At 53.4% G+C, this 23,021-nt stretch overlaps 1 protein-coding gene across 2 annotated transcripts; it reads right to left on the minus strand.

Annotated features, from left to right (window-relative positions):
• Nucleotides 1–86: 86 nt before the first annotated feature.
• Nucleotides 87–22,707, minus strand: ZSWIM4 (zinc finger SWIM-type containing 4). Of its 2 annotated transcripts, XM_043911271.1 has the most exons (14): nt 22,322–22,706; nt 19,892–20,093; nt 17,882–18,238; nt 16,401–16,549; nt 16,168–16,318; nt 14,832–14,999; nt 13,658–14,008; nt 12,218–12,355; nt 11,614–11,868; nt 10,799–10,934; nt 6,361–6,515; nt 4,332–4,495; nt 2,608–2,689; nt 87–2,089 (listed from the first exon to the last, which is right to left on the minus strand). In XM_043911271.1, the coding sequence occupies exons 1-14, from the start codon at nt 22,472–22,474 to the stop codon at nt 1,230–1,232; spliced, it is 3,321 nt and encodes a 1,106-aa protein (XP_043767206.1). In that variant the 5' UTR covers nt 22,475–22,706; the 3' UTR covers nt 87–1,229. The 2 variants fall into 2 exon arrangements, with proteins under 2 accessions (XP_043767206.1, XP_043767207.1); XM_043911272.1 differs by lacking the exon at nt 14,832–14,999 and having other exon boundaries at nt 22,322–22,707.
• Nucleotides 22,708–23,021: the final 314 nt, after the last annotated feature.

The raw sequence follows: 23,021 nt of genomic DNA on the forward strand, positions 1-23,021 counted from the left end.
ACATACTTTAGTCTCAAACTAAAACTTAAAAGAACAAGCTGTGTTCAATCTTTAAAAAAAAAAAAAAGTAAATACAATATGTGGTTCAATAAATAGAAAAAAGTTACAAAATGCGGTGATCTTTGTCCTTAATTACAAGAGGAGAAAAGACAGAGGAGGGTGATTGGGAGCGGGACACTTTCTTCTTCTCCCTGGGCCAAGGTGGGGGGAGGGAGGCCAAAGAGACAGCAACTGGGGATACAAACAGAAAGACAGGCTAGATGAAAATATGCGAAGAGGGAATAAGATGAAGGACAGAGCAGGGAGACAGAGGAGGAGAAAGGGAGAGCTAGACAGCCAGCCAAAAAATGCTAAGATGTTGGCCCCTTTCCTTTCTAGATTGGGGGGGTTGGGGGTCTCTGGCTTGCCTGTCCTTGTCTCTCCCCATACCAGGTTTGGAGGACAGTGTGAGTCTGGCTCGGTTCCTGAGTTGTATGTCCAGTGACTAGTAGGTAGGGGGAGGGGCAGTAATGATCCCCCAGCCTGCCCTGGGACCCTGGCACCCAACAGAGTCCTGGCAGGATGAGGGGGTGAGGTATGTGGCCGAGGCCTGAAGCCTCTTCAAATCCTTCAGTGGGGGGTGAACCACTGGTCCCCCTTGGGCAGCCTGGAGAGGGTGTGGCGCTGCCGGTGGGGCCCCTGAGGTGGGGGTGGGGGTGGGGGTATTACCAAAGGAGTTTAGATGCCCTAACACAAGCCCTCCATCCACCCAGAGTTGGGCACAGGGAGGGTTTCTCTGCTACTTTGACTTCGAAAACCAGTGTCTGGAGAGTCCTGCTTCCCAGCACTCCCTGCTGCCCCCTCAGCTCCAGACAGAGCTGTAGCTTTGGGGAGGGAGAGCTTGACTATTGCTTCTGGGGTGGTCACAATGGGGTCATACCAGCGGCACAAGCACACACGCCCTTCCAGGCCTCTGCGTGGTGGTATGGCTTCTGATCCTCGTGTCTCGCACACTCGCTTGCACGCTCCTAGGCACGCACGTGGCAGGATGCCACCTCCTGCCTCCCACCTCCTTTGGGGCTTGGGGGGTGGGGGATGGCAGGCAAGACCACCCAGCTTCAGCCAGGCTCCTTCCCTGACTTAATACTGAAATGCCACACGGGCCTTCAGCGTCGAGGCCCCTGATGGAGAGCGGGTGCCACAGGGGCAGGGGCGGAGGGAGGATGCCCCCACCGTCTGCCTCTTGCTCCTCAGCCGAAACGCTCCCGCACCAGGAGCATGAGCTTCTTTTTGCCCTTGTAGGTCTGTTTGAGGTTCTCCAGGAACTGGGCGAACTGCAGGTGTCCGTCCGGCGCCAGCAAGAAAGTCTCGCGAGCTTTGCCCAAGAACTCGATGAAGTCGCTGTAGTGACGTGGGCTGATGTGCGTCAGGCGTGAGTGACTGGTGGTGATGTAGGCCGCCACGGCCGCGTCCAGCAGCTGGCACAGCGGTGCCCGGTCGGCGCCCAGAGGCTTGGCAGCCCGGCGAGCCCCAAGGGGCCCCAGGCCGGGCGCCGAGAGGGTCCAGCGGCGCAGGATGTCGGAGAGCATGGGGGCGCAGTGGATGCTGCGGATGATGAGGGGGACGATGGCCGAGAGCTCGTGCCGGCCCAGCGAGTGGCTGAGCGAGCAGGCCCAGAGCACGTCATTGACTGCCGGGTGGCTGTCCTGGTTGAAGGCAATGCTGAGCTGCGCCAGGGCCAGCGTCGCCAGCTTGTAGGCCCGCAATGGCAGGCCGCGGTGCTCCATGTAACGCGCCACGGTGAAGAGGTGGGCGTGGCCCAGGCCGCCGGCGGCCGCGTCCAGCACGATCTGGTAGGCCGCCTCGAAGGCCGCCTGGTTCTTCTCGCACAGGGTGAGGGCGGGCAGGGCGCAGTTCTGCGGGTCTTTCATGGCGCACTGCAAGGCCAAGGTGCGTGCGCAGGCCCAGAGCTCCTCCCGCCGGGCCGCGTCCAGCTGCAGCCGCAACAGCGTGGCATGGGTAGTGCCCGTTACTGCCACGATGGTGGCTGCCTCCACCGGGGTGAATAAGGAGTACCAATTCTGCATGATGTTCATCAGGGCTTGCGGGCCTGCGGGAAACGAGAGGATGACACTGGTCGGGCATGGGGCAGGGATTCACCTGTGCATGGGTTTACCTTGTGTGCATGGGTTTAACCCTGCGTGAATGGATTTACTCGGTGTGCATGGGTTTTCTAGGGATTTATCTGTGCGTGGGTGTACCTATGTGTATAAGTTTACCCTGACCTACAGCTCCCACCAGGCAAGAATGAAGCTGTACCCCCTCTACCTCCACTCCAGGCTTGATAGAAACTTCACTTTACTTTTCTAAGGGAGCAGAGGGCAGCTGGGCTGGGTAGGAACTGAGAAGGTGGGTGCTAAGCATTGGAGGGATTGTCCCTTCTCCAAGCCACTTAGCCCGGCCAGCCTCCAGGCTCAGCTGGACACATCCTACCATCCCCCACACCCATCATTCCCTCCTGGCCCAGCCCAGAGCACAGGCTGGGGTCCGGGAAATGGCTCTGCTTCTCCTTCATGCCTGCCTGGTTCTGCATGGAAGTAAGTCGTGAGTCCCCTTGGGGGCTCTCACCAATTTCTGTGGCACAGCTGACCAGCCAGCGCACCATCTCCCTCCGACGCCAGGTCATGGTGTTCAGGGTCATCCGCATCACCTGCAACACGGGACATAGGGAGAGAAGGGGGTCACCCGAGGGAGGCCTATGGGAGGGGGTTAAGGATTCTGAGGGGCCCCAGGAAACTCAGAGGTTAAGGACTGAATCAAAGCCATACAGTGTGGGCAAGCGGCTTCACCTGTCTGGACCTCAGCTTCCTCATCTGTAAAATGGAGATAAGAATAGTATCTACCTCACCGAGTTGTGAGAATCAAGTGAAAGTGTGTAGTAAGTAAAGGGTTTTGTACAGTGCCTACGGCTTCAATGTGCTCAGCTGACACCAGCCATTACTGTTAGTGTTATTCTAAGGTCCCATGGATCCTACCTGGGACAACTAACCAACCTGTCACTTTTCTCTGGGAAGTTCTGTGCTTCCTGTCAGATTTCCTCCTGAGGCCCCACACAAAGCACCTACCATTACAGGTCCTACCTTCTTCAGGTCCCACCCCCAATAAGTACCATCCTTGCTGGCCTTTCTCCTGAGACCCCCAATTGCAGGTCCTGCCTGGAAGCTCCTAAATAGTGGGGTCACCAGCCTAAAGCACCACCCATGGGGACTTCCCTGATGGTCCAGTGGCTAAGACTCCATGCTCCCAATGCACGGGGCCCGGGTTCAATCCCTGGTCAGGGAACTAGATCTCACATGCTGCAACTAAAAAAAAAAAAAAAAAAATCCTGCATGCTGCAACTAAAGATCCTGCACGGAGCAACAAAGATCGAAGATTGTGTGCTGCGACTAAGATCTGACACAGCCAAAAAACTCCCCCAAAACACCACCCTTATCTCAACCCCCACATTCCCCCACAATAGCTCCACCCCCTTCACGGCATGGTTCAGAGGCCAATTCTGCCACTTGTCTGCCCTTTGCTGGCCAGTTCTACACTGGGAAGATGTCACCTGAATCTGTACTTTATTCTCTTATTTTACTTTTGCCACTGAGACCCTGCCCCCATGAGCCCCATACTTGTCTATGCCCTCAAGCCGCGCCCATGCCTCTCCGTTGCCCTTACAGCATGCCCCTCGTCCGGGTCCCAGAGGAGGGCCTGGACACTCACCTGCAGGCCTTACCTCCACGACTTTCAACCACAGACCCCACCCCTAGAGTGGCTCTTCATTCACAGGACCCTCCCTAAGCTCCGCCCCTCAGTAGCGACACCTCCTTCTCGCCGCAGTCCCCTGCAGGGCCCTTCCCCAAGAAAGCTCCTAGTAGGCAGGCTCTTCAGTTTCAGCCCCGCCCACTCATGGTCCTTAGGGCACATCAACCCCAGGCCAACACATGTAGGTTCTGCTCCCTCTTGTGGCCGCTTGCAAGCTCTGTGATCCCCTTCCGTGTCCTCAGCCACACCCCCAGAAGTAGATTCTCACCTTCAGGTTCTGCAACTGAGTCACTCATTCATAGGCCCCACCCTCACTGGTGACTTCAGGCCCTCACTCTCAGGACTCCTCTCCCTGACCCTGTTCCTCTGTAGCCCCGCCCAGAGATGCTATTCACATCCAGGCCCCGCCCCTAGAGGATGCGAGGCTTACCCTTAGGTCCCGCCCCCAGAAAGACCTTGCACTCAGGCCCCGCCCCCAAGTGGGCCCTTGCCCCGCCCTTATGCCCAGCCGGCCTCGCCCCCATGCTTGCTCCCACGGCTCTCACCTGAAGGCCCAGCTCCAGCGCAATGCCCAGCAGCGTGGTGTCCGGTGGGGCGCTGGCCGGGGTGGCAGTCTTGCAGGCATCCTGCGCCAGCTTGAAAAGCAAGGCTGGAGAGTGGATGTTCTGCTGGATGGAGCCCAGTACTGCGTGCAGCCACTTGGGGTCTCCTAGAGTTCCGGGAGGGACAGAGGCTATCATGGGCATACCCCGCACCAGCCGGATGCTGTCGGACCTGCTTACACAGTTTCTTCCACACACGTGCAAATATGTGAATGTGGACGGTGATGGAACTGGCGATGGTTCTATGAAGACCTAGACCACTCGGCACTCCTCTTTATCTTTCCTCTGCCCCTTCCCTTTCTCTGAGAGGAAGCCACTGGACCCCTAACTGTCAAGGGCACCAATTCTGGACCCAGCAGATGCCAGATGCCAGGGTTCAAATCACATAAGCTGTGTGATCTTGAGTAAGTTACTTCACCTCTCTGTGCCTTGGCTGCCCTGTTTGTACAATGGATAATACTAATGCCACGGTACATGTCACACAGGGCTATGGTGAGCCCATACTTGTAAAGGCCTTAATATGGCAAGACCTATATATGTGAGTGGCTTCCAGGTGGCTCAGTGGTAAAGAGTCCGCACGCCAATGCTGGAGCTGCAGGATACACGGGTTCAATCCGTGGGTCAGGAAGATCCCTTGGAGGAGGAAATGGCAACCCACTCCAGTATTGTTGCTGGGATAATCCCATGGACAGAGGAGCCTGATGGGCTAGTCCATGGGGTTGCAAAGAGTCCGACATGACTGATCGATTGAGCATGCAAACACATGCACATATGTGAACTTTTATTACTGTTATTATTGTTGACCTAGATCCTAAAATTCTGTTACTCAGCTCCAGCCACACCAGCTTCCTCTCTGCTTCTTAAATATAACCAGGTACTCTGCACTGGCTGTTCCTTCTGCCTGGAATACTCTTCCCAGATGCTGTGGACTGAACTGTGTCTCCCAAAATTCATACACTGAAGCCCTAACTCTCTAGAGTGACTGTATTTAGAGTTTACCTTTGGGAGGTAATTTGGTTTAGATGAGGTCATGAGGCTAGTGCCCCCAGGATGAGATCAGAGTCCTTATATGGACAGGAGGAAACCAGAGATCTCTCTTTCTCTGTCATGTGAGGATACAGTGAGAAGGCAGTCATCTATAAGCCAGGAAGAGAGCCCTCACCAGGAGCTGACTGTCCTGGCTCCTTGATTTTGAACTTCCAGCCTCCAGAACTGTAAGAAAATAACTTTCTGTTGTTTAAACCACTGCATCTATGGTAGTTTGTTACAGAAGCTGAGCTAAGACACCAGATACTGCATTACTCCACCTTCACGTTGTGGCTTAAATGTCAACTTGCAGTATGCCTCTTCATAGCACTGACTACCTCTCACTGCATAACTATCTTCTTTACCTTATTTATTGTGTATCTGCTCTCACTAGGAATAACACCATAGAGCATGGGATTTGGGACAGTTTTGTTTGCTACTGGGGCTCAGCATCTGGGACAGTGCCTGGTATATACAGGGAGTGCTCAAGAAGGGACTTCCCTGGTGGCCCAGTGATTAAGAATCCACACTTCCTCTGCAGGGGGTGTGGGTTTGATCCCTGGTCAGGGAACTAAGATCCCGCAGGTAAAAAGAAAGTGCTTAAGGAAAACTGCGTAGGTGCACGCTAAGTTGCATTTGACTCTTTGTGACCCCATGGACCATAGCTCCCCAGGCTGCTCTGTCCATGGGATTCTCCAGGCAAGAATACTAGAGTGGGTTGCCATGCTCTCCTCCAGGGCATCTTCCCAACCCAGAGGGTCGAACCCACATCCCTTATGTCTCCTGCATTGGCAGACAGGTTCTTTATCACTAGCAGCATCTAGGAAGCCCCAAGGAAAACTGTGGGATAAGTAAAAGTAAGTGGGGGGAATGGAATGAGGGAAAGGAGGGAGGGAAGTAATGTAAAGGACAGGGGGACGGGGGTGGGGGCAGCCACGGTCCTCACCCTTGGCAGCAGTCAGCATGGCAGAGGCCAGCTCACATTGGCGGGTCTCCAGGTGGCCGAGGATGAACCAGCGGGGGAAGCGGTTGCTCATGATGGAGTCCAGCGGGTTGCTGGGAGGTTCTCCCGCTGGAAACGCTGTCTCCAGTACGGGCAGCCTGGGGTGAGAAGAAAGGCAAGCCTGCTGTGAGACAAGGCTGGACTCTCCGTCCTCTCTAGGAGATGCCGCTTGCCTCAGCCAGAACCTACCCTCCGTCAGCAAAGCCCTGGGCACCCAGGAAGACAGAAGATGTGTGTTGAAGATGTTCACTGCATGTATGAAATACATGGGGCTTCCCAGGTGGGGCTAGTGATAAAGAACCTGCCTGCCAATGCAGGAGACATGAGACCTGGGTTTGATCCCTGGGTTAGGAAGATCCCTTGGAGGAAGGCATGGCAACCTACTCCAGTATTCTTGCCTGGAGAATCCCATGGACAGAGGAGCCTGGTGGGCTACAGTCCATAGGGTTGCAAAGAGATGGACACAACTGAAGCAACTCAGCATGCACGCACACATAAGATACATAACTAATAAAGACTTATTGTATAGCACAGGGAACTCTACCCAGTACTCTGCAATGACCTATATGGGGAAAGAATCTCAAAAAGAGTGGGTATATGTATATGTGGGCTTCCCAGGTGGTACTAGTGGTAAAGAACCCGCTTGTTAATGTGGGAGACAGAAGAGATGTGGGTTCAATCCCTGGGGCGGGAAGATCCCTTGGAGGAGGGCATGGCAACCCACTCCAGTGTTCTTGCCTGGGAAATCCCATGAACAGAGGAGCCTGGTGGGCTACAGTCCATAGGGTCACAGAGTCAGACACAACTGAAGTGACGTAACACACAGGTACACAGATATGCTGCTGCTGCGGCTAAATCACGTCAGTCTCTCCAACTCTTTGCAACCTCAATGACTGTAGCCCTCCAGGCTCCTCTGGTCTGTAGGATTCTCCAGGCAAGAATACTGGAGTGGGTTGCCATGCTCTCCTCCAGGGGATCTTCCCAACCCAGGGATCGAGACATGTCTCTTAAGTCTCCTGCATTGGCAGGTGGGTTTTTACCACTAGTGGCACCTGGGAAGCCCCACACATAGGTATATGTATAATGAATTCACTTTGCTGTACACTGAAAGTAACACGACATTGTAAATCAAGTAGACGCCAGTAAAAATTAAAAAGACAAAGACGTTCACTGCAGTTGAGTCTGAGAAGGGCCCTGTGGGAATCCCAGGCACAGAGGCCTTTCTGTCTGGCATTTCTTGAAGTAAAGACTCCAGTCTCCAGGAACTTCCCTGAGTTCCAAAGGATGGATTCCAACAGTTGCTGATCAAGGGAGGAGCAGCCAAGACACCACCTGAGGCAAGATTAAAGGGGCTGGAGAAACTCACCAAGATGAGGAGATCCGACCACCTGAGATGCAACCCCTGCTCATATCCTGATCTTGTCAGAGACCACATTTTGGACCCACTGTTAAAAACACTCTCATCAGGCTTCCCTGGGGGCGCAGTGGATAAGAATCCACCTGCCAACGAAGGGGACACGGGTTTGATTTCTGGTCGAGGAAGATTCCACATGCTGCAGAGCAACTAAGCTCGTGTGCTGTAACTAGCGCCGGTGCTTTAGAGTCTGTGAGCTGCAACTACTGGGCTTTCCTGCCACCACTACTGAAGCCAGCTTGCCTAGACCCTCTGCTCTACAACAAGAGAAGCCTGAGAGGCCCACATATAGCAACTAGAGAGTAGCCCCACTCTCCGCAACTAGAGAAAAGCCTGCGCAGCAATGAGAACCCAGCACCCAGCATAGCCCAAAATAAATCAATAAATAAAATTATTTAAAAAATATTTTCAGTGAGCTCTTTCCTGACATGCCCAACAGAAGGGAGAGTACAACTTCCCCTCCCAACTCCTCTACCCCTTTCTTGCATATCACCATATGCATATGGCATCTTGTCATATGGCAATATGACATAGTTTACCTATAAATGTGCTTATTCTCTCTCCCTCACTACAATGTCAGCTCCAAGAGGGCAGGAATTTTTGACTACTTGGGTCACCATTGCATCTCCAGCACCACAACAATGCCTGCCATACAACAGGTAAACAACACATGTTTGTTGAAGGACTCGATGGGGGGCCCCTGTAAGATATTTTGATCCTCAGCTCACTGTTTACATGCATTTTGTGTTAAGAAAGTTCTCTAAAGCTGTTAAATGTAATCAAAGCATGGAAAAGGAGTCATGACTATTCTGGTTCCAAATATTTAAGTGATTTTGCTGGACTTCCCTGGTGGTCTAGTGGTTAATAGTCCACCTGCCAATGCAGGAGACACGGGTTCAATCCCTGGCCCGTGAAGATCCCACATGCCCCACCAAGTAGCTAAGCCCACAACTACCGAAGCCTGAGCACTAGAGAGCCCCTGCTCCATGAAAAAGAAGTCACTGCAGTGAGAAGTCCGAGCAGTGTCATAAACAGTAGGCCCCACTCTCTGAAACTAGAGAAAGCCCGCGGGCAGGAATGAGGACTGAGCACAGCCAAACATAAAATAAATAAATAAAAAATTTAAAAATAAATAAATGACCTTGCTACGTGACTTGGGACACACCTTCAGCCTGTCTATGTGTAAAATGGGTGTAAATATACTTATTTCGCTGCGGTGTTTAGAAGATTATATGGGATAATGTGAGTCAGATTTAGATCAGAAGTTGGCACCTTTTCTTCTGCACTGGGTTGGACAGCCAGTATTTTCAGCTTTGTAGGCCATTTGGTCTCTGTCACAACTCTCATTGTTGTATAAAAGCGGACACAGACAATACACAAACGAGTGAGTGGTGCTCTGCACCGATAAAACTTTATTTCTAGAAACTGAAATTTGAGTTTCACGTGTTTTTCATGTGTCACAGAATACTTTTTGATTTCCTCCCAACCATCTAAAAATATACAAACCATTCTTATCTCAGGGGCTGCACAAAAGCAGGCAGCTGGCCAAAGTTGGCCCGTGGGTTGTAATTTGCTAGCACTGGTTTAGAAAAAAGTCTAGCACATAAAAGAGTGTTCTCTAAATCATGGCTCTTAACAGATTATTCTTTTCAAATATTCTGGAAAATGCACCTCAAATGTTTTTTTTTTGCCAGGCCATGCAGCATGTGGGATCCTAGTTCCCCAAGCAGGGACTGAAACCAATCCCCCTGTATTGGGAGTAGAGTCTTAACCACTGGACAGCCAGGGAAGCTCTCAAATTGTTAATAGGTATCTCTGGAGGATAGGATCAGAGGGTGGGAGATGGATTTCACTTAATTTGTTGGGCATGGTTTACTATGGACAGGGCCTTTTAATATTCTGCTTCTATGATCTGCTGGTGCACATGGGGAATGATAACCTGGTCATGCATTGCAACATCTAAATGTCTATCAGTTCCACACTGGGTTTTTCATGGAACCACCCTACAGTGGTTCACCTGTTATGTGATAGGATAAAGCCTTCAAGATGCAAAAGTTCAGTGAAAACAAGGTGCAAAGAATAGGTACAGGAGACTTCTTTGGTGGTCCAGTGGCTAAGACTTTGTGCTCCTAATGCAGGGGGCCTGGGTTCCATCCGTGGTGAGGGAACTAGATCCCACATGCTGCAACTAAGAATTCATATGCCGCAGCTAAAAGATCCTGTGTGTCGCAACTAAGGATCCCTCGTGCCTCAACTAAAGATCCTGAGTACAGCAACTAAGATTGAGGGCAGCTAAGTAAATAAATATTAAAAAAAGATTAACCATCATAAGAAACCATTAGGTTATTAAAATAATAATAATAAAAAAAGAATAGGTACCAGAGTTATGGGGCTTCCCTGGTGGCTCAGTGGTAAAGAATCTCCCTGCCAATGCATAGACCGAGGTTTGATCCCTGGGTCAGGAGGATCCCCTGGAGAAGGAAATGGCAACCCACTCCAGTCTTCTTGCCTGGGAAATCCCATGGACAGAGGAGCCTGGTGGGCTACAGTCCACGGGGTTGCAAAAAGAGCTGGACATGACTTAGCGACTAAACAACAGGATGTATCATGGGTGTAAAGGAGAACCAAGTTTTAATTTTCAGATTACAAGTTTGCAGAAATCTGGACTCTTGTAGTATAGATAAGAAAGTGGTAACACTGCTTGCCTCCAGAGAGCTTTGGGTAGGTTGGGATAAACTTGCCTAGAAAAGGACTCTGAATTCTGTGTCATGTGGAGATTTCTCAATTTCAAAATAAAATGACATATTTATATTTAGTCATCAAGAGCACAGAGCAGCCTGGAATGCTAGCATGAGGGAGACTGCATGAACTAAGTTGTGAGTGCAGGCGGAAGGATGGGGCTCCCAGTAGCCTCCCATCCCCTAATCCTTCCCGCCCCAGGGGGTGTCCCCAGCTGCATTTTCTCACCTCATGGCTCGAAGTGCAAGGCGGTAGGCTAGGTCTGGGTCGTGAGGCAGCAGTGCGGTAAACAGGTATCGGGCACAGGTGTGCATGGGTACGCTCTCCCGGAACAGCACTTCTCCAAAGCCACTGAAAGGACCCCCTGCGGGGGCAACCCAAGCTCAACCCCCAGGTGTGGGCGTGTTTCGCCTCTCCCCAGGGGTCCCCACCTTCCAGTGGGGTACGGGCCGACCCAAGATAGAGTGGTTGGGGCTAGAGAGGTCCCAGGGGTGGGGAGGCAGGGCTGAAACTAAGACAAGTACTGGAAAATCCAAAGGAAAGAGACCCTTGGAACCTCTGGGTAGGGGTAGGGCTCAAACGAAGGGAGTAGCCAGAGTGAAGGCGGGGCTGCACTTGCTCTGGGGGCGCGGCCAAGCCAGCTTCCTTACGTGGTAGGGGCGGGGCCTCACAAGGATAGGGTGGGGGGGGGCATCAATAGCAGCCGTTATTGGCTGGCAGGCTTTCTGGGGGCGGGGCAAAAATTTGGACCTCCCCTTTAAGGAACTGCCAAGGTATGTAATGATTGGTTATCGCTGACTCAATGGACATGAGTTTGAGCAAACTCAGGGAGATAGTGAAGAACCAGGAAGCCTGGCGTGCTGCAGTCATGGGGTCGCAAAGAGTAGGACACAACTTAGCGACTGACCAATAAGGTATGGAAAGACAATAAGCACCGGAGGTGGAGGTAGAGGCTGGGTCTCCCAACCCAGCAGCAACCAGACCGCTGCAGCGGACTGGACCCCACATTTCAGGAACGATCCGGCTTAGGAGTGTGGCCTTACCTTCCAGCAGCTGCCCCGCCTGCTTGCGCAGCACCTGCACCAACCGCTCGTCCAGCTCCACTTCCTCCAGCAGGGCCAGCAGCTGCTCCTCGCTGCGCACTACCTTGTCCTGGGCATACAGCCCCTCGGGCAGGGCCCGCTGCTGTCCCAGGCCCAGCAGGGCCACCTCTAGCGCCATCGCCAAATAGGACTCCCCAGGGCTCCCCGGCACGGGGACGTGCTGGTAGGCCACCTTCCGCTTCTCAAGGCCCAAGTCTGTGGGAGAAGGGCATCATGGCTACTGGGGAGGAACCCCTTTTCCTGGGACTCTAGTGGTCCCTGACCTTAAAAATGGATACTGTAGGGGTGGAGGAGGTTTATGGAGAGCCAGCTGTTTCTGCACACACCAGGAGGGAGCGCCCACCTTCCAACAGCAGGTAGGCCTATGGTGGCCTCACTTTCAGAAGCTAAGCCTCTTTTTTTGAGGGGTGGGGGGGCACCTGGTACTGGCCTAAGGGCAGGCCAAGTGTAAGGGTGTGGCCAAGTAGTAGGAATACCAGGCCAGGAAGTATGGCCAAGGGATGGTGATCCTCCCACCTCCTCCAGAGGTCCCCAGTCTGGGTACCTGGGTAAATGGCGAGGGTCTCCTCCTCTAGACGACAGGCCTCCAAGAGTGCCCTGCAGAGGCAGCCAATGGGGTCCAGGGGATGGCCCACCCATCCTTCCGTGTTGGTGATACAGGTGGAACCTTTCTGCAATAGCTCTGAAGGTAGAAAAAAAGGCTCAAGGCCCACCCCCTACCAACCCTCCAGGAGGGCTGCTTCTTCCCAAACCCTGAGCCCAGCCTCCAGATGCCCATCCAGCACCTTCATCTCTGCCCCCTTGAGCTCTGTAGTAGCTCTCACCTCCCTGGCCTTCTGTTCCACACCCAGACCGAGGTGTGGCTAAACTGGGTGCTTTTTAAAACATCCAACCAGCGTCATCCCTCTCCATATAACCCTTAATCCTTCTCGCTTCTCTCAGGCTCAACCTGCTTTCAGCACTCTCAAGGACTGATACGAACGTTTCCCCATGATTGTTACACACCCACCCCATCTGGAAGCACATCCTCTTATCTTCTCACACAAGCTAAGCTCTCCCTTGCCTCTGGGCTCCAGCCCATGCTGTTTCTTCTACCTGGAATATAGTTGCTCCCTCTCTTTTTCCTGGGAACCTCATGTACATCCTTAGGATCTAAGCTTAGCTCTTAATTCCTCTGGGCCTGGGGAAGGGTTGGGGCTTTCCCTATGCTTCCAGGCTAGTTTAGAGTTCCGCTCAGATACCAAAGCCCCCATTTTCCCTCATTAAACCCTGTGTTCAATTTCCTGGTAACTAACCCATCAACCCAACCCCATCACCCAGAGTATGCAACTGGTGGCTCCCTCCTGCCCTCCATATCTAGTCTACAAACATGTTTTTTTTGGGGTCATACAACATGGAATACAATTTTGAATTTGTTGCCCATATTGGGAAAAACAAAAAAACAGTAAATTCCACATCAAAGAATCCAGATTTCTGGCCTCTCTTGGAAAAATCTGATCTGGCCATGCTGGGCCCATGTCCTTGAAAAGCATGTGGCTGGATGCATAGAAGCTACATTTCCCAGACCCCTTTGTGTGAGGTGTTAAAGGTGGGAGAAAATGAGCCCATTACTCTTCTGCAGCAGCTGTGAGTAGGTGTGTGTGTGGCTGTCTGGGGCACAGATGTCAGGTTTGCCAGCAGGTTCTGAGTTGTTCTCTTGGGAACTGCCTCCCTACCCCCCGGTTAGGGCTACAGGCAGCGGAACTCTGTGCTTCTGAAGTTCAAGTTTGTGAACCCAGGCAGTGGTTTCCCTGACTTTGAATCTGGCAGCCCTTTCACTAGTTCCGGGAGCCCTCAATCCCCTGTATTAAATTCCTTTCTGCTCAACACACCTAGAGTGGTCTGTTTTCCTGTTGTACCCACAGACCCTCCAGGTTGCCACAGCCCCCGGCAGTTGGCATTTGTGTCTTCAGTCCCAAGACATGATGATAAGATTGGTGCCCACCTTTTTTCTGCTGCTTGTAAATCTGTAGCTGATGTCGCTGCTGCAGCCGGAGGGTGTTGACTATGGCGCTTGCCAGCCGCAGGGCCTGGCGGGGGTATCCATGGGCCCTCAGGGTGTCCACACGCGCACAGGTAGTGGGGAAGGGCTCGCCCAGCCAGAGCGGGCGGCCCTGGGGGTCGAAGGTTGGTTTCTCACTGCCCCCGCTGCCTGTGAGGTTGGGGCTGTAGGAATCACTGGCCAGGATCCTCTGCAGATGGTCATCACTCCAGTGCAGCGACCCAGCCTGCAGGGCGCGGCCAAACACGGTGTGACGGGAACCTGCAGCCATCACCTCCTCCTCCTCCTCTGGGCCTGTGGGAGAGGTGCCCAAATGTGGCCCCATGAGTGGGGCCCTAGCAGTTAGGCGGTGGACAGTTCTATCCCACCAAGTGCCAGACTTGGGCCTAGACTCTGGGTACAGTGATGAGTGTGCCATCATTTCCCCCAATTTTTTCAAAAGACTTAAAGTTGTGTGTGTGTCAGGGGAGCAATCAGAGTCCTTCATGAAAGTGAAAGTGTCCGACATGAAAAAGTCGTGTCTGATTCTTTGCAACCCCATGGACTATAGCCCGCCAGGCTCCTCTGTCCATGGAATTCTCCAGGCAGGAATACTGGAGTGGGTAGCCATTCCCTTCTCCAGGGGATCTTTCTGACCCAGGGATTGAACCTAGGTCTCTGCTTTGCAGTGGATTCTTTACTGTCTGAGTCACCACAAATGGACAACTGAGTTTGAACAACTGGGTCTGTCCATCTTTCTCCCTCCATACTCAATTTCTTTCTCTTTCCTCTGTTTCTCTCCCTCCCTCTCTGCCTGTCTTTACTTGTCTTTCTCTTCTCAATACCTGTTTCCTTTTCTTTTTGTTTCCCCATCCCCCCACCCGATTTCTGCCTCCATGGCCAGGAGGAGACTGAGTCAGCCCAAAACTACAGGTATCTTAAGTATTTCACATCACTGTCCCTCAGGCTGCCTGCTGCCCCTGCCCTGGACACTCACTGTCTCCTGGCTAGGAGGCAGGTAAGGGCTAGTCCCCTGCCGCCCTGCCTCCATTTTCCCCAGAGCACCATGATGGGGAGGCTAGGCCACAGGCAGTAGGGATGGTTTGCTTGCGGGGAGTGGCAGGGACCCCTCTCCTACCTGGGATGAGGGCTGCAGTGGGCTGCAGGCTGGGCCCATCAAAAGAGTAATTGCCCTCCTCCAGCGGGCACACGTCCAGCTTGTCCCACTTGCTAAGCAGCTGGAGCCAGCTCGTCCGCTCCTCTGGTTTGCAGTGGGGACTCAAGATGACGCACACCCACAGGGCCCCTGGGGAGGGAGGGGAGCCAGTGTGGGCATGGAGGAGGCTCAACACTCACGCCAGCAGGAGCAGCACACACTTATGGAGTGCCTGCTGTGTGCTGGGCACTGGTCTCTGCTTAACTCTCACCTTGGGCCTCTTGCAATTCATCCTCTCTTCACTTTATGGCTCAGAGAGGTAAAGTCACTTGCTCAAAGCCACACAGCTGGGAAGACAGAAGTCAGGACTCAAACCCTCGCTGCCAGACTCCTCTTGCAATTTTTTTCTCTATAGCACTTATCACCATCAATCACAGGGATCAGCAAACTACCACCCGTGGAGAAAATAAAACCTGCCACTTTTTTTTTTTTTTTTTTGGAGCTGTACTGCATGTGGGATCTTAGTTCCCCAACCAGGGATCAAACCTGCACCCCTGCCTTGGAAGCACAAAGTTTTAACCACTGGACCACCAGGAAAGTCTCCCACCACCTGTTTTTGAATGGCCTCTGAGCTGAGATTTATTTTTACATTTTTAAATGGTGGATGGGGTGGGGAATAAATAAAAATATTTTTTGATTTGTGAAAATGATATGAAATTCAAATAAATAGTGTCCATAAATACAGTTTATTGGAATGCTACCATGACTACTTTGTTATGTGTTTGTGGTTGCTTTTTTGCTACAACAGATAAAATCGAATAGTTGGGACAAAACCCAAATAGCCCGAAAAGGCAAAACTATTAACTAGCTGGCCCTATGGAAAACGTGTGCTGACCCCTGGCCTGATGGGCTTGTGGGATTTTCTCCTCTCTGTCTGCCCTACTAGGTGTCAGCTCTCTGAGAAGAAGAAATGAAAGTTGCTCAGTCGTTCAGAGTCCGACTCTGTGTGACCCCATGGACTATACAGTCCATGGAATTCTTCAGGCCAGAATATTGGAGTGGGTAGCCTATCCCTTCTCCAGCGGATCCTGCAGACCCAGGAATCAACCCGGGGTCTCCTGCGTGGCAGGCGGATTCTTTACCAACTGAGCTATCAGGGAAGCCCTGAGGGCAGGTATTTAATCTCTTTTGTTGCCTGTGGTAGCCCCAGCGCCCAGTACAGCCCTTGTATATTGGCCGTGCTACTGAATGAGGACGGATTCAGGGTGGTCGAGCCCAGGCGCTTGCCGCGCTCCCGCTTCTGGGGTCTGGGACTCACCCAGCTCGTCCCACAGCTGGCGGCACTTGTCCGTCATGCCGGCGCCCTGCTGCCGCCACAGGGCCAGGCGCGGGTCCTGCAGGAACTGCTCAGTCATGAGGATCAGCATGCGCGCCCCATTGGAGTCACGCATCCGCAGCATCTCGCGCACCTGTGCCAAGACCTGGTGGTGAGAAGGGGCGGGGCTCTGACTCCGGAGCCTAGCCCCGCCCCCGTGCTTGCCCACGCAGCACCTTGCAGAACATCGAGCGCAGCTGCTGGCTGGCGCCGTAGTAGCCGCCATTGGACAGCAGCTGTTTCACCTGCTCCTGGATCTGCTCCTCATCCAGGTGCCAGCAGTTGGCATCCTCGATGCCTGCACCTGCTGTGGGGTCTGGGGCACCTGTGGGGAGAGAGGGAAAACTCATGCGTGGGCTGGGGAAAGGAGTATGTCAACCAGTCCTCCAAATCAACCAACCCATCCCCAAATTCCATCCATCCCACCTGAAAACTCACTCACCCAACCATCCATCCATCATCTTACCCAAAGCATCACCTACCTTTCCATTCAAACCACTCACCGGTCTATCCACACCCCCATGTCATGCCATGCATCTTTCCATCTACACATCATAACCCTTAGCACACCTACCTACCCCATTAGTCCATCATCCACCCTACCCATAACTCCCATCTGTTCACTGATCTACATACCCATCCCATCAGTCCATCCATCCATCCATCCACCTACCCAACCCTATTTGTTTTTCCAACTCATCTGTACCAACCACTCAAAACACTACTGACCTATTCATCCACTGACCCACACAACCATGCTATCCATCCATCCAGTTAACCCAAACTTTCCATCTATTTCCCTCCCCCCGCAACCATCCATTCATTTGTATCTCCCCAAACACCCACCAACCTATTAGTGCATCCATCCATCCTATATACTTGATCCATCCACCATGTCAGTCTATATATAATAACATCCATGCACCCATCAACTCACCCCCAATCCATGTATCCCTTGGTCCTTCCAATCTTCCACCAACCCCATCTGTCCACTACCTCAAACTCCCCAATCAAAGCGCATCCCATCCAACTCCACTGCCAAGTACCACCAACTCCCCATTCACCTACCATCCCAGTAAATCAACCATCCACTCATTCCATTCATTCTCCCACACCATCAGTTCACCCCAACACTCCATCATGAACGCCTTCTGCAGCCACTCATCACTACCCTCAAATATCCATTCATGCCTCCACCTGCTACTCATCCATCTATTCACTCTCCATCTCACTCCATCCTCCCACCATTATAGTTAACCAACACTTGTAGCTCCAAACCACCCCAGAATTCATAACACCTCCGTGTCTATCTCCTAACCATATCCCACCTCTGACACTCACTAAGGTCCACACATACTCCTCATGACCTCAACCCATCCATGATCCCAGGCCTGCTCCTGCGATCTTGGGACACCCCTACCCCGGGGCTGGATATTTCCATTGGCTGATTTCTGACCATTCATCTGCCCAGGGCCAGATCAAATCCAGGTTCTGCCACTTCCTAGGTGTGTGACCTTGACCTCAGGTGGTGGGGCTCCACCCTCATTCCTAGATCAAGGCTATCTTTGGATGCTGTGACACATGCCAGCCACACAGCAAGCAAGGTGGCTTTGAGCTGGGGCTTCACCTCTCCCATCAGATCTTGGGGCACTCTTACCATGCACCAGGTTGATCTCAGAGCCCAGGAGGAGGATCTCATCTGCCAAGCGCTGGGCGGTGGGCAGCACCTCGGTGTGGTGGGCGCTGATGAGATACTGCACGAACTTCTGCAGCTGGTCCCGGTTCATCTGGGAGAGTGTCTCAGAGATGGGCAGTCTCAGCTCCACCTGGTGGGCATGCCGAATGCGGTAGAGCGACAGGGCCACCACGTGGGCACAGTAGAAGAGATCACGGTTGTCGCAGCCGCAGCTCACGGATGTGATCTTGCAGCGGTCAAAGCTGATGGAGACGTGGTAAAGGCGCTCGGGCTCTCCGGGGCCCCCTGGCTCCCGGATGTTTCCACTCAGGTGGAACCCTAAGACCAAAACCAAACTGTCACTTGCTGTGTCACCCCAGAGATGGGTTGTGCTTGACAACCATCAAGCACAGCAAGACCAGGTGCAAATCCCAGCTGAGTAACCTAGCACAAGTAACCTAACCTTGCTGTGCCTCAGTGTCTGCGTCTGTGAAATGGGAATATTAATGAATAAATGAGGAAGCAGCATCCTCCTCATGCGTTTGTAATGAGGATGAAATGGGTTAATGTAGAACACTGTTTGCAGACAGTAAGTGCTAAATAAATGCTTGTTCTTATTCTAATTCTGAATAATATTACTACAAGCCCTTGGATCATTATGGATACTGCCCAGGCTCCAGGCACCCTGTCACTTCCTGGGAAGATACCAAAGAATCTTGGGGGTGAAGGGTTGCTGTGGCCAGCTAGGGGCCAGGTCACCCCATCACCCCCTGCCCCTCCCTGGCCCCTGGGGAGCCCAGATGCCAGGCTCATCCAACTGGTTGGGCAGCTCAGGCTCCAGCCGGCCCTGTCTGTGTCATGCAGGGACACAGCAGCTTCCTCATACCAGTTGGAGGTGGCCGAGCCTGTGGCTGGCTGGGTCATGTCCAGGCAAGGGGGCCCCCAGGCTGACATGGTTCAGAGAGGGTCATCTTGGCTGAGTCCCTGCCTCCAGCCGGGAGATGACGTGACCTGCCCCCATGTGAAGTGTGGCATTCCAAGGCTCATCTGCCTTCTGGCTCAGTCTCCACCGGTTCCCATCTGAGGCCTGCTCCCTGAGGTCTAGATTCATCTTTCATCTCTAGCTCTACACTTCCACCCTCTCCCTTCACTTGGACCCTGCTGTCTGGGGTTTAAGAGCACTCCTTACTGATGATCCTCAACTTCCACTCTTTGTTTAGTCGCTCAGTCGTGTCCGACTCTTTGCAACCCCATGGACAGCAGCACGCCAGGTTTCCCTATCCTTCACCATTTCCCTGAGCCGGTGACTTTCACCCCAGACCCCACCAAATCCTTGTTGCCTGAGGTCCAAGACCATCCCTAAACCTATGAACCCAACCTCTACCTGAATCTCTCTGCCTGAGGTCTAAGTCTGTCTCTCACCATTGGCTCTAAAACTTCGCCACTTCCCTGGTGGTCCAGTGGTTATGAATCCTCCTTCCAGTCAGTGTATGGGACATGGGTTCGATCTCTGGTGTCGGGGAACTAAGATCCCACCTGCCTCGGGGCAACTAAGCTCGTGTGCCACAACCAGGGAGAAGTCCACACGCCCCAACAAAAGACAAATAAATATTAAAAAAAACCAAACTTTGCCACCAACTCTTACCAAGGACCCTGCTGCCTGAAGTCTGGGATCATTCTTACCTCTGGCTCTAAACCTTGGCCCCAGAGGACTCCTGGGTCCCACTGCCTGAGGTCTGGAACCTCCCCTCACTTCCGGTTTATAATCGCTCCTCAAAACCACTGTCTCCTCCCTGTCTCACTACTTCTACCTTCAGCCCCTAACTAAGCTGACTCAGGTCGAGGCAGATCCCTGATCCTGAGCTCAGAATATTTTGTACAACCCTCTCTGGGCATCAAAGCCTGCCTTTTGGAATCTTCTAGCTTCCCACTCCTCCACACATGCTCTGGACCCCTGGCCTCCCTGGCAGGGCTGGAGGGACAGGCACTCACCTACTTGCAGCACACGATCTACGGCCCCACTCTGCAGCAGGTGCAGCCCGCGGGTGAAGGGCACCCGGGCGTCGTGCTCGCCCTCCGGGGGCTGGTACCCCAGTGATGAGTACATACATATCTCCCGCTCGCTTCGTGGAAATGACCAGAACACAATGCGCTTCTGGACCGGCTCCGGCACACGGGAGAACCGCTCCTCAACCTGTGGGAAGGGCTGCCGTGTTAGAGACCCAGGTGTTGGAACTCTGACTTTGCTGCTTACAAGTACCATGACCTTGCGGAACTTCCCTGGCAGCCCACTGGTTGGGAATCTGCCTTCCAATGCAGGGGATGTGGGTTCAGGCCCTGGTCCAAGAACTAGGACCCCACACGCTGTGGGGCAACTAAGCCCACCCACCACAACAACAGATACCACAGTGAAGATCCTGCCTGCCACAGCTAAGACCTGACATAAGCCCAAAATAACTAAATAAAACAAGTAGCATGACCTTGACGAGTCACTTTGCCTCTCTGAGCTTCAGTTTTTCTCAAGTGTAAGAAGGAGATGTTAAGAGCACCTGCCTTCTGGGTGTCAGGAGTATTACATATGCATTAATATGTTTAGCACTTATAAAAACACCTGGCCCATTGTTAGTGTTCTAGAACTTTCTGTCACTTCCCTCTTGAATGTCAGGTCCCAGGATCCTAATGGAAGCTAGTCTCACCCCTCAGGCTTGCAGGGTGCGGGTGGGGCAGGAGGAAAGAAGACAAAAGTGATCAGAAGACAAGTGATCAGGCCTACACAGTCTTAGCCTACATTGTGCTAAATGTTTTATGTATATTAAATACCCTTAATTCTACCAGCAACAACCCAATACTTTGGCAGCCTGGGGATTCTAAGCTCAGAAGTAGGGTGAATTCATTTGTTCAGGATCCCACAGCTGATGAGCTCCATGTTCCAAGACAGGCTCTCTGTTCCAGCTTCTAAGGGTCCCCAGGAAGGGATGGGTATCCTGCCCACCCCTGGGGGCTCTGGGCAATGAACTGAGCTGGTTGAGCCTACATTCCAATCCAGGCTTGCTACTAACTGGCTGGGTGTCCTTGGGCAAGTTTCTCAACCTCTCTGTGCCCTTGTTTCCTCAAAAGTAAGGAGACCAACTGCCAAAGAGCTGCAGACGATTCCATGAGCTTCTGTGGGGTAAGACCTTTACTAGGGCCAGACCTGCCTGAGGCAGGTACATGGGAGCCCTGGAGAAGGTTTTAAGATTGTCCTGGGGGTTTCACACATGATGAAGGAGCAGGGACCCTTCAGAATCCCCAGTCATGGATTTCAAAGGGAAGTGGGAGGACCAGTGATTTGCTCGGGGCCTCGGGGACAGTTGGCAGATGACTAAGGAGGGATTTTCCAGGCCATGAATCAGAGCCCGCCCCATCCACACTTGGCCCAGACCCATTGGTCGAGGCAGACTCCCTAATTCTTATGAGGCCAGGGAGCAAAGAAAGCCACTCAAAGCCAAAGAGAGGACAGAGCCTGCCAGGGCTGAGGAAGGCTTGGTCAGGTCCTAGCCACAACTCCACTGAGGCTGGGAAAGTTGACTCTAATAGCTTCCACCCTGGGGCCATCCTGGCAGGGCCCCCAGAAACCATAGTGCTGCACCTGTCCAGGTAGCAAGACCCTGGCCCCACACTTGCTGCCAAACTCTGGAAGGACTGGGATGGTTGAGGGTGGGGGGTGGGGGTGAGGGGAGGGTAGGCACGAGGTAATAGGGGCGGGGGGAGGACTCTGACAATGGGAGTAATCTCTGCAGCCAGTCAGGAGGGGCAGCCCCAGGTAGGAGGTGGTCCAGAATGACAGGGGGTTGTGTAATAGGGCCTGCGTAAAGGACTGACAAGAGAAGAAGGTGTCCCCATGGGATAAGTGGGTTCTGGAGGCTGGAGGCAGGGATCGGAGACAGAAAGGGGTGTCTTGGGCCTGGGATCTATATATATAGGAGAGTCCTCTAAGGGGGTGTAGGTCAGAAATGTTGGGTCTCTAGGTCCTGAGATCTGGTCTGTTCCCAAGTGGGGGCGGTTGTAAGAGTTGGAGAGAGGATTGAGGATTGAATGGGGTGCCCTAACTGGGGATGAGGATAAGGTGGGACAAGAGAGGTATGCGGTGCTGTAAGACGACCATAGGGCAGGAGAAAAAGGGTCCCGAATTGGATCAGGGGCACTCAGGTATTCCTAAGTCTTGTGGGCTGAAGAGCAGAGTTGTCCCAGGAAGGGATGGGGGTGGAAGGAGTGAAATGGGAGGATGAGGGGATGTCTTGGGCAGAATTAAGGATTTTGGAGATCTCTGGAGGTGTCTTCGATGGGGACAGGTCCAGAGGCTGGGGTCTGGGCAGGGGGAGGAAAAGATATGTCTAGGAAGAGGCTGGGAGTGGGTTCCTCCCCACCCCGCCTCTCGCTCACCTGCTCAAAGGCCCAGCTCTCGGCTACTCGCTTGGCGCTGAGGTCCAGCAGCGCTTCGGGCCGGCCCCGGCCGCGCACGGCCCCGGCCCCGGCGTCGCGCTCCTCCGGTCCTGCGGGGCAGCCCCGGCTCCGCTTGGCCGCGAGGGGGTCCATCCGGCTGGGCCGGGGCCGGGGCGGGGCCTGTTGAGGGGGTTCTGCCCGAAGCCTGCTCCGCCTCGCCGGCTCCCACGACTCCTGCCCACCTTCCTGACCTTGGTCTGTGCTCGGTCGCCCCGGGACTCGCGCCGCACCCACCCCCGGGCCAGCAGGGTGATGCGGCCCCTTTAAGACGCTTCACAACAATGAAGCTGCCTCGGCCGCCGCTTTATCCTACACCGTGGTCCCGCCTCCGCCCCCCGTCCCCATTGGCCCCCCTTCGGCCTCCGAGGCCCTCCTCCGCCGTTGGCTGCGCCACCAGATCCGTATCCAAGTCGCCGCTGTTCATTCGTTACATGCACTGCCCGTCTTTTCGGGACTACTCAATCAGGACGCTCAGCGAGCTGGGCTGTCAATCACGAAGAGCCGAAGACCAATCACAGTGGGAGAAGACCCCGCAGCGCCGGCCTTAAGCGGAGTTTCGGGGCGGGTCCTGGGTTCATTCACAACATTCCTCCCCCGCCCCCCTCGGGCTGGACAGCGCTCCCAGGGCTGCTGGGGCTGC

This window comes from Cervus elaphus, chromosome 9 (assembly GCF_910594005.1).
Source record: "Cervus elaphus chromosome 9, mCerEla1.1, whole genome shotgun sequence".
NCBI lineage: Eukaryota > Metazoa > Chordata > Mammalia > Artiodactyla > Cervidae > Cervus > Cervus elaphus.

Excerpts from the sequence above, each read along its gene's own strand:
- ZSWIM4 (XM_043911271.1), bottom strand. The coding sequence starts at position 22,474 with ATGGACCCCCTCGCGGCCAAGCGGAGCCGGGGCTGCCCCGCAGGACCG. Across the intron at positions 16,550-17,881 it reads TGAGATCAACCTGGTGCATG|GTGCCCCAGACCCCACAGCA; the intron begins GTAAGAGTGCCC and ends CTCTCCCCACAG. Across the intron at positions 14,009-14,831 it reads CACTGCAGCCCTCATCCCAG|GCCCAGAGGAGGAGGAGGAG; the intron begins GTAGGAGAGGGG and ends CCTCTCCCACAG.